Raw genomic sequence first — 12332 nt, forward strand, 5'->3', positions numbered from 1 at the left:
CTAAATGATGAGTCTACCACTGTGCTAAATAGAAATCTATGGGATAAGCATCACTCTAGTGGTCATTATAGGTGGAATGGCTAGACAGACAATAACTAGGATTTAAAAATTAATGGAGCAGGATAACAATTAAAAGTTTGAGTTGTAGAGGTGTTAGCTGCTTAGAGTCTAAAAATACAGCAAAATCCACACAAAATCTTTGGTTTGGCTGTACTATTCTATCCATCTGTGTACAGCCACTGTTTCCCTTGAGCCAAATCCTTACCGATGTCAGAAGAAACCATTTCACCTCCCAGGAAGGTTGCTCCCTAATCCAGCCACATGTAGTTTTGAGTAATGGAGAGGCTTAAAATCATTGTGTCTTAAACTTATTAATAATAAAATTGAAGTAGGGATTCAGGTGATACAAGTAATGAAACAAGATAATATGGATGTGGGGAAAACCCCTGGACATTATTATTGAGTAATAAATTCCCACTTAATTATGTATTAGTATAATACTACCTCAAATTAGTAATTTTTACAAGGCTGCTATGTTGGGGTGAATACACCTAACTCCTGCATTGATCTCAAGTGATCCCATGATAGAGGTGTCCTAAATGATCAGGCATGGTCACTATACCACCATTTATTACAGCAAAACTAATTACTTTAATGGTGTAAGTGTCATATTCTGCTTTCACTGGAGAAAATGATTATTATATAAGAAATTTAGTCTGTAGGCATGTGATTTTATCCACAGTGCAATAATATTATACTCTAATAGAATAGTCAGTCATTGTATAACCAAGCCTATTCCACAAACTCGTTAGCCTATTTAATTTGGATGCATAAATCAATTTAGCAAATTCTATTGAACTTTAATTGCATTTAAAGCAATTTTGTAGTAAATGTTAAGCTAAATGAGATATCTATTGAGCATGATTACTGTAATTTACGAGTACTGTAGCATAATTTATGAGCACTGCAGCATATCATGATAGGCAGAAAAATAAACATAATAATGTTGGTCCTACTCTACATTATGTGTACTTTAAGTAACCAACCACTAACTACTATACACTTACTCCTATACTAAAATCTTCAACTCTTGTGAATGCTTTAATCATACATGGAGCTTTCGTAAAGTATTCCCGAAAACACATGATATTTTGAAAACTTCGGCCCACACATGTCATACTAAAGACAACATTGTTGTATCAAGGAGTAAACTCCCACATCAATGTACTAGTGATTTCCATAATGCTTGAACTTCCTTCCATATTATCGAATGTCCATACTGTTTACAGCTGAAAATGATCAACCTAGGCCCGGAAAATTATGCTCAAGATGTTACCTATTATGCTTTTCAGCAGCAGTGACGTAGCCAGACTTTTCGCCATGCCTGGGCAATGGGTGGGCAAGCAATTTCCCATGCAACACACGTACACATGCCCATCTTCATATGGACATCAATATAACATTTTTAAAATGCATTATGTATCATCCTACACTACTGTATGCAAGATGACTAATATCAACCTAATAGAAGCGAACGCCTAGCTAGCTATTGGCCTTCTAACATATTACATACATCTAGCTACATGTGTCTTAATACCAGACTACAAAGATTCTTGAATTAAAGCACGAGGCGCTCTATCACGTGATGACTATGCTCTGCCACTACAGTTGTTAGCCTAGAAAAGTGGAAACAAAAAGAAAAGAATTGCTGACTGAACAAGTACTCCATACCATTTGAACTGAGCAGTATCCACACAGATAGATGGGTGCTAATTTCACAAATACCTTTAGACTGCTTTGCCTCCCGAGTTTTGACCACACCAATAGCTACCGTGGACACTTAATCCAAATGTAAACCGTCCAGCCCACTATAGTGAAACCAATTCTTTGTCCTTCACTCCTTGCCACAATGTGCGCGGTTTTTTGTAATCATGTGATCTTGCTTCTATTTATTGCCTCCTCTATTTGTGCACAATCAAGTTCTCGTAGGGAAAATCCCTTGGATAACCCCATCTCTGTTTAGCAAAAAATGAAGGAAACCATCGGCGAAAATGGCACGGTGAGTGTTGTATAAGTTGTGCAGTGACTAGTTAAATAACTTTAGCAAAATCTCGAGCTATCCAGCCCACGTCTTTATAATTACTCTAGGAGCTGATGGTGGGGCAAAGAAGTCTGATGCCCGGGCAATGCCCTGGCTTGCCCGGGTTTGGCTACGCCACTGTTCAGCAGTGCTCGAAAATTAAGCCTATTATGGTCAAATTAAAATCAAGGTTATGTTCGAGAAATGACTATTTTCGTAAAGCACATGTTTCCTGACTGCTGTATTAGAGTAAATGACTGCTCTATTAGAGTATATCAATCTTATTTGTACAAAGTGTGAATAATCAACCAAGAAATGGTTAAGTAAGTTATTTACTTGGTAATAATGCATATTGGCTGTGATCATTTGCTTTCTTTCAGGCACACACATTGCGCATTTTAATTAAAATTTCAAATATCATCCCTATTAAGCTAGCATATGCTAGCATTATGCTTGATACTTTTGGTTACCTATTATGCTTTAAATTATGCCAACATGATCGGCCGGGACCTAGATCAGTCTAGATATACTGTCATAGACCAGCACTTGAAGATATTTGAGATGCTCATGTAGACACTTGCCAAATGCAATATTATTGGCCAAAGGGTGCCTGAAGCACTTAACAACTGGTTGGGTTTTTTTTACTCTTTTGGAATCTTGTAGCAAGTTACTGCTTTATAGCTCACTACAATTTAATGACATTTATAGTCTGGATGAGATATAGGTGGCTTCCATTATAGTTACTTCTACTGTACAGTATACTAATGTATGTTTTATATAATAATCTTTTTAAGTTGTGCGACAAGTTATATATAGTAGCTAGAAATCTTTATAACTGTCTATTTGCATTGCAACTTCAGTCAGTTGGCTCAATCCAGTAACATATTTAAAGAGGATTATTTTTGTTCTGTTTTTTAACACAGTTCCCACTGAAACTCCACTGAACATAATGTTGACAGTTCAGTCATCTCGTAGTATCTTCTTGTCATGGGAACCACCTTCACTAGAAGAACAAAATGGACTGCTTGATCAATATCACGTGATTGTCATGGAAACCCAGATACTATATTTAAGCAATGGAACAATATTCTCACAAATGGGAATGAATTTCAACAGAACATATAATGTTTCAGAAGGACGTACACAATTGATTGACATGTTACATCCTAGTTACAACTACACTGTTAGAATAGCGGCAGCTACTGTAGTAGGAATAGGTCCATTTATTGATCCCATTACTGTGATGACACTGGAGGATGGTGAGTGTTTGTACTTTGTATGAAGTGACTTTGCTTGCTAACGTTCTTATGTACGTATTACTACATACTGTGTGTACTTTGTGCTATAATTGTAATCTGGAAACATGTTGCCATGAATCCCACAAGTTATAGTTTTTACACAATATCTGACTCTGTATTTGAGAAGGAAGGAAGTATTATTTACGGAAAAAGATCATCAGTAATTCTTTCATCACCATAACATAAACAAGCATGTATGTATCTCAGAAACCCATTCATGTACACAGATAATTTTGAACTCTACATGCATTGACAAGCAAACATGATGATACTCATGCTAGGCAATGATTGGGTAAAATCAGGCCCAAAATTCCTGCAGAGTGATCCAAAAACCCTTCCAACAAGTTTTCTGTGTGGTATATTAAAACTTATTTATTTAACTAAATTTTCTGCAACTGACTAAGTATTTATAACTCCAGCTTAGTTGTGGTTAAGACTGCAGGCTTGATTTCTTCACTGCTTGATATTGCTTCATTCCAAGAAGTGCTTTTTTGCCAACTGTATCAGCTACAATGCTTGCATCATAGACTTATGTTTATCCTCCTTTGTGTCCCATTTCTTTCTCTGCTACCATATAGGTGTTGATTTTTGGTAACTGGTAACACATCATGCCTTCAGTGCTATAATTTCCATATTGTGACTGGATTGATTGCAGAGGAGCATATACTGTACTTGTACTGTTTTCATACGTATGTAGTGCTGTATGGCAGGTGGAACATACTAAAGCAGAATAGCCACTTTGCTATTCAATAATATTTTTTTTGATAGTCGTGGTGCACAGATTCAGTTGTAATTTCTGTAATGACTAGATTTCTTGTTATTCTTTATAATGCTGTATAATGGGTACAACATATCATAGCTGAAACAAAATGGAATGTGATTCAGTTATTTATAGCCTGAGTGTACATTCCCTTGCTCAATTCAGTCTTAAATGTGTCTGGGTCATTCTTCCTTTGTTGTATAGTGTCACTGGTTCATCAGTGATATGTAATAGTTAGACTTCAGACCACAGGGGTCTAAGTAATTTAGTAACCCGATGGCCCTGTGTCGTGGCGCCTGAGCGAAGCGAAGGCGCTACTACAGGGCCATCGGGTTACTAAATTACTTAGACCCCTGTGGTCTGAAGTCTAAGTTATTTAGACCCTTTATGTAGTTGTTGTACCTTAACATTGTTGACAGCTGCTTGTAACAGAGAAATGTAGCGTTCATTAGTAGAAACAAGCCATTACTCCACCCGTTACCGTTTAAAATAAATTTTCAGGTGGCGATGCGTTGCCAACGCTACCAGTCCGGGTGCGCGTAATAAACATGAAAAGGGTCTAAGTAAACATGAAAGGGTCTAAGTAAACATGAAAAGGGTCTAAGTAACTTAGACACCTCCAAAATCCACCAAATTCACCACCAAAAGGGTCTAAGTTATTATAAAAGTAAACAACAAACATAAGGAAAATATTTAAAATTTAAAATTTGAGTAAAAGAGATCATAGAAGTAAAAAAGCATTGAAACAAGGGAGCTCATCTATACCTGCAGTTATACTAGTGGATAATTAATACCTACAGCAGGCTGTATATGACTAAAGTAGATTGTATGTCTACTAGTATGGCTACAAGTGTAGATAATCTCCCTTATCCTATTGCTCTATATATATATGTGTGATCCATACTCAAATGTAAAATTCTAATTTATCATTGTACTTTTTTATGCATTTTATCAGAAAAACACAAGAATACTGTTAACGTACATCAATGGTTATCTAACCTTTGGTCATCAATGTACATTATACTCACACCACACACACACACACGCACACACACACGCACACATGCACACACATGCGCACATGCACACACACATGCACACCTTGGACCTTGATCTTGGAACCATCTCTCCAACTGGCTGGCTGATGAGCTGGCAAAATCCGGCATTAGCAGTATTTAATAAATCACCTGTACACAACCAGCTGTGATAAAACACGAGAGCCATCCAGTGGTTGATTCTCTAGTTGAAGAATCTACATCAGATCAGAGGTGACCACGTAGTTATACATTTGTGTTGAGTTATACCTTGCTTCTTCTAAAAGACCTTTAGCAGGTCTGATAGTGAAAAGAGTTAGGTCTAGAGTGTGGTGAAGCTAACAAATTCTCTTCTCCTCCATTAATTAATTGCTTCCATAAATCACGATTTTGAGCTTGCTGGTACCATAAACAGTCATTGATTGAAAAACTCTTCAAGTCCTGTCCAACTTTATCTCACCACCGTAGTTTTACACCATGAGCTGGTTGTGTCCTTGGGAACCATCCAAATAGAATCCTCTTTGGTATGCGATCATCAGGCATGCATGTCACATGTCCCAGCCATTTAAGTCCACTCAAACATAACAGAAAACTAACAGACTCTTGCATACCAAAATGTTCAGCCGATTGAGCAGTGGAGATGTGCTCTGCCCACTGTACAACACATCCAATACCCATAATGCATTTAATACAGCAACGATGAAAGGTCTCTAACTTCTTCACAAGTAGCTGAGTGGGAGCCCAGGTCTTTGCACTGTACAAAAGGATACCAAATACTACAGATTGATGAACAAGTCGTTAGGTTTCTATACTAAGATCACAGGCCTTAAACCATGGAATTGCAAAACTCAATAAAAACCTTTGAAGCCAGTGCAATTTGACAATTACCCTCGTCAGTCATTCTATCATATACCTCTATAAGTGACCCCAAACACTTATATTCCTACACTACCGCCACCTACTTCCAATGAAGATACATCTTCAGCTGTAAGATTCACACCAGCAACAAGCAACTTCGTGTCTGGTATACTAAGAGTCAAACCAAACTCTACTGTGGCTTTCTCAAATATCCTAGCTCCTATAACCATATCAGCCCTAGAAGAACAAAATTAGTCTTGGCTACATCATCTGCGAACAAGCACTCAGCAATGACAAATGATGATGGTCTTCTGGTACGCAAGTTTCCCACCTACCTTGTACATTATCTCAATCCCTACTGAATCACAATGACTTAGCCAATACTGTACTTCAAAATACAAGATGAAAAAAATTGTAGTCCTCACTGAGTCCAATTTTTGCACCTGGAAAAATGGTGCTTACTCTCTGCCTACTGCAACAGTAGCAACTATCCCATCATGAAATGAACAAACCAAATCTATCCAACAGTCAGGCACACCATATTTCCGCAAAGTACACCACAGTGCCTTTCTTGGTACAGAATCATAAGCTTTGCGAAGATCGACACATGCACATGCACACACACACACACACACACACACACACACACACACACACACACACACACACACACACACACACACACACACACACACACACACACACACACACACACACACACACACACACACACACACACACACACACACACACACACACACACACACACACACACACACACACACACACACGCACACTCAAACATATACCAACTACTTGATAATATTCCCTACTGTTTTAGTGGACCAAACCATGGCTATCTCTTCTCTTGTAGATGTGTTGTTTGACACTTGTGATGTTAGTTTATAAAGTGTGTGTGCTAACATTTTCTATTCCCTTTAGCTCCTAGTTCACCTCTCAATGTTCTTGTATCATCCATTAATGCCACTGCTGTTGATATTACATGGGAAGAACCTGTTGTACATAATGGAATTATCCGAAGTTATACAATTACAATTTTAATTAATAATAATCCTGTGTTAAGTGTTACTCACACTGACACTTCAGTATTAAGAACTACTATCTATGGACTAACTCACAACACAAATTATACAGTTAATATTAGTGCTGTAACTGTTGAACCAGGAGATGCTGCATCATTGTCATTCACTACTCCATCATGTAAGTGTGTTATTGTGTTGATGTGTTATGTAATGTACTGTTTTGATTAGTACCATCACTACCATTGAATGTGATTGTTACTACTGGTGGAATGTTACGAACACTTGTTGTAGACTGGGAATCACCCAGTAATCCAGGGGGTATAATAACAACATACATGGTGACCTATAATGACATCACAATTAGTACTAATGGAAATGACACAATGTACACTATTATGGGACTGGATCCATTCACTATCTACCCTATCAGTGTGACAGCATGTAATGATAATGGTTGTGGTAACCTAACTGATGTGATTGGAACTACAGAAGAGGAAGGTACTCTAATTATGTCTTATTAATTAATCCTTTGGTATATATGTATAAATTAACTCCTACACAGACTCTTTGTGTGTATAGGTTTATCTAGTTTATATTGTGTAGCTCATGTGTGTTGGTATCTGAAGCTAGATTTCAATGCATGGTGGCACTCTTTTCTACACAGTTAACATTGGGCTTATCTACTTTCAACTCTATCAATCTGGCATTTAAGTGCTGGCATAGCTGACACACACCACCTGGGGCAGTACAAACAGTGAATCTCCATTATTTAAACACCTGTGTGCCACTTCAATCATGAAGTGTTTAGAAAGTGGGATAAATGGAGCCAATCCATTTATGTACAAAGTTCCATTCAGCTATGGTGATCTAATAAAACATAATATGCTTTATAATAGAATATACAGTAATGCAGTAGATTTTTATCCCCATTCTTATTGGATGTGTGACCCTATAAATTCAGGGTGAAAAAGTTGCAAAATCAATGGTGGTGGCCACAAAGTAACTACAATGATATTAATGCAAATGGTTTTTATGATCATACCACTATAATTAAAATCAACATCATTTGTTGCCACTTCTTGGCTGTCAACTTTGATTTCATAATTGTGATCCAGTCTGGAAAAGTCGGTCTTATCGCCTATTTAAAAGTATTAAGAAATGCTGGTTTAAGTATTTAGTGTATTGTAGCCTGTCAATGGCTGAAGCTACATGTACCAAATTCTCGTACATTTTACACCAATTCCTTAACGTCCGGAGCATCCACTGTGCAAGTAACCAACAACAAAGTTTCCCGCTGTTTTAGATAGTTTTTAAACCGAGGTTGACTGTATCAGGCAGGCTGCAAAAGGGGTGGGAGGCAGGGGGGCTGGAAGGCAGGAAAGATGGTGTTCAAACATCGACAAGGAAGGCATAGGGATGAATTAGGCCAGGTTTTGGGCCATTGAGGTCTCAAAATTTGCTAAAATGAAAGGAAATTCACAGCAGAGTTACTTATTCAACACCACAGAGCTGTGCAGCCGCATACAGTCATCCCCAGGCTGACCAGAGCTCCATTAAGTCCCCACACTGCACATACAGATTGCCACTGGTCTTGGGAAAAGCAACCAGCAAAACCAGGCCACTCAAGTCTAGCTGATTTTGATTGTGGAATTAGATAGTTTATTCATGTAGCTTTGTGTCTTGCATGAAAAATTGAATCTGCTGACATGGGCGATAACACTGATTTTCTTAGACTTAGTCACAATTATCCTTTTAACCCTGGTATTTTTTTAGAATAGGTGCACTCTTTTTCATACCCAGGCTGTTTTTTATCAATATTACTTCTTTTTGTAGTTGTAATCTCCATGCAAATCCAGGATTTTGTTCTTTCTACTTGTCTTTTTTTCTTTACTATACAGCTATATTACCAACAATCAGCTATTCATTTGTGTGAATGCTTTTTTTTCTATTTGAATCATTTTGTCACTTATAAATTATTACATTCTATTGGGTTGAAGCATTATGTAACTAAACACTCTACAAGATGACTACTTGTAACTTATCTACTGGGTAATATGTAATGTAGCTAAACTCTCTACAGGATGACTAGTTAGTACTGTACAGGGTGACTAGTAATGTGGCTGAGCTCTCTATAGGGTGACTTGTTACAGTATGGAGCTGAACGCTCTAAAGAGCAACTTGTTTATAGCTAAACACTCTACAGATTGACTTGTTGTGTAGCTGAAGTGCTTACAGGATCACATATTATATAAATATCTACAGGGTGACTTGTTGTATAGTTGAACAGGATACGGGGTGATTTGTAATCTAGATGAGGGGGACATTTATGTGGTTGAACTCGCTACAGGGTGACTGACTTGTGTTGCTGTTTTTCAAGTAAAGAGTATAGCTACAAACAAGTCATCCTGTAAATATTATCTAATCCAAAACAGCCAAGCTGTAAAAAAAGTGTGCGGCCCTGAATAAGGCTATAGTGTAAAAAGATGTGAAATCCAAAGTGGCGGCCAAGAAATGGCTGTGATGGTAGGTTAATGGTAAAAATTTTAATAACGACAATTCAGGTGAGTTTTGGTGCCGCTTGGTCAATTGGCACAAAATTCACCTGAATTATCGTTATTAAAATTTTTACCATTAACCTACCATCACAGCCATTTCTTAGCCGCCACCTTGGATTTCACATCTTTTTTCACTATAGCCTTATTGAGGGCCACACACTTTTTTTACAGCTTGGCTGTTTTGGATTAGATTTCACTTCTTTTTGTATTTGTATACCCCAAAGCCGGCCTATGGCCTGCTTTGGGACTTTTTTAACCTATCTTTTTTTCTTTACCACAGGAAGAAGAAAAGATGAAGCAGATGTACCTTAAATATTTCTGATTTTATCAGTAAATGTACAAATTATATATATAATACATATATTTATTACAGAACTGTCCATGGTGGTTTCTTTGTAACTGAACACTCTTCAAGGTAACTTCTTCTAGCTGATCTCTCTACAGGGTGATTTGTTTGTAGCTGAACTATCAACAAGGTAACTTCTTCTAGCTGTTCTCTCTACAGGGTGATTTATTTGTAGCTGAATTCTGTACAGGTGATTTTTTGCTGCTGAGCTCTTTACAGAAGGGTTTCTTTGTAGCTGAACTCTCTACAAGGTGACTTCTTCTAACTGATCTCTCTACAGGGAGATTTGTTTGTAGCTGAACTCTCTACAGGTGATTTGTTTGCAGCTGAACTCCCTACATGGTGGTTTCTTTGTAGCCGAACTCTCTACAGGTGATTTGTTTGCAGCTGAACTCTCCACATGATTGTTTCTTTAAATTTGTAGCTGAACTTTCTACAAGGTAACTTCTTCTAGCTGATCTCTCTACAGGGTGATTTGTTTGTAGCTGAACTATCTACAAGATAACTTGATCTCTCTACAGGGTGATTTGTTTGTAGCTGAATTCTGTACAGGTGATTTGTTTGCAGCTGAGCTCTTTACAGAATGGTTTCTTTGTAGCTGAACTCTCTACAAGGTAACTTCTTCTAGCTGATGTCTCTACCGGTTCACTAGTTTGTAAATGAATTCTCTACATGGTGGTTTCTTTGTAACTGAACTCTCTACGAGGTAACTTCTTCTAGCTGATCTTTCTATAGGGTGATTTGTTTGTAGTGGAATTCTGTATAGGTGATTTTTTTTGCAGCTGAGCTCCTTACAGAATGGTTTCTTTGTAGCTGAACTCTTTACCAGGTAACTTCTTCTAGCTGATGTCTCTACAGGGTCACTAGTTTGTAAATGAATTCTCTACATGGTGGTTTCTTTGTAACCGAACTCTCTACAAGGATACTTCTCCTAGCTGATCTCTCTACAGGGAGATTTGTTTGTAGCTGAACTCTCTACATGATGGTTTCATTGTAGCTGAACTCTCTACAAGGTAACTTCTTCTAGCTGATCTCTCTACAGGGCGATTTTTTTGTAGCTGAACTCTCTACATTGTGGTTTCTTTGTAGCTGAACTCTACAAGGTGATTTCTTCTAGCTGAATTATCTCTTTCTATAGTTGCATGAATTCCCTACAAGGTAACTTCTTCTAGCTGATCTCTCTACAGGGTGAATTGTTTGTGGCTGATCTCTCTACAGGGTGACTTGTTTGTAGCTGATCTCTATACAGGTTACTTGTTTCTAGCTGATCTCTTGAATTCTCTTCAGGTGACTGCTCTATTAGGATGACTGCTCTATTAGAGTATCTCGATCTCGCACTTGCTACACCAAGTTGGATTTCGTGTTATAACTCCGTGGCTTTAAGTCTGATTCTTCTACACCATTGAAGAGCCTTTCTAAGATGATAACTCCATCTGTACAGCGATTTTCAAAGCATTACCCCAAGCGGTTTATCTGGTAGGCGTGGCAAGCAGTTGTTTTTTATTAGCTAATCTCGATTGCATAATTGTTGCACACTGTTGTTTTTTTTGTTGTATCTCCCTGGTTTTTAGCTCGATTTCTTTCAAACCACAAAAGGTTTGAGGTTTAATAGTTAACCTAATCACCCACCGATTTTCAGCTTCTTCCCATACGCGGTTTACCCTGTAGGCGTGACAACATATTGGTGTTATTTTTCGTGAATAATCGCTCATAACTCTTTTCCTGTTTATCGTATTCCAGCCAAAGTTGGTACCGAGATGCGCCTTTATACCCCCCTTCTGTGTGCCAAATTTCAAGGCGATCGGATATGGCGTTCGCGTTTTATAGCGGTTTTTGTAAGTGTGCGAAAAGAGGAAGAAAAATAAGAAAGAAAAACGAAGAAACTAAGCCAATTTTTGAAGTCGAATATCTCCGGAACGCGTGAAGCGATTTCGCTCAAAATTTGAATGTGGGGTGCTGAAGTTGGAGGGAGTGTCCACAGCAAAAATCGTCTTGTTTCATCAAGGCAGCACAGAGCTACGGAGGTGCGAAAATTGTGTTTTCTTTCTTCCTGTCAATATACTCACGGGTTTTACGCGCCGGCTTCTTGTGCCGCACGACACACTACTGTGTGTCTTGATCTAATCCAAAACAGCCAAGCTGTAAAAAAACAGTGCCTCCCTCAAAAAGGCTATGGTGAAAAATGATGTGAAATCCAAGATGGTGGCCAAGAAATGGCTGTGATGGTAGGTTAATGGTAAAAATTTTAATAACGACAATTCAGGTGAATTTTTGTGCAGCTTGGTCTTGGCAAAAAATTCACCTGAATTGTTGTTATTAAATTTTTTACCATTAACCTACCATCACAGCCATTTCTTG

The 12332-nt window shown here is 38.0% G+C and overlaps 1 protein-coding gene across 1 annotated transcript in view; it reads left to right on the forward strand.

Moving 5' to 3' along the window:
- Window positions 1–12332, forward strand: part of LOC136254617 (titin-like) — a 170671-nt gene that overhangs the window by 15936 nt on the left and 142403 nt on the right. The window contains exons 9-11 of the mRNA XM_066047361.1: window positions 3004–3339; window positions 6973–7251; window positions 7302–7571. Of these exons, the coding sequence (XP_065903433.1) occupies window positions 3004–3339; window positions 6973–7251; window positions 7302–7571 (885 nt within the window). The remainder of the gene's footprint in view (window positions 1–3003; window positions 3340–6972; window positions 7252–7301; window positions 7572–12332) is intronic.

The sequence above is a fragment of the Dysidea avara genome, chromosome 4 (assembly GCF_963678975.1).
Source record: "Dysidea avara chromosome 4, odDysAvar1.4, whole genome shotgun sequence".
NCBI lineage: Eukaryota > Metazoa > Porifera > Demospongiae > Dictyoceratida > Dysideidae > Dysidea > Dysidea avara.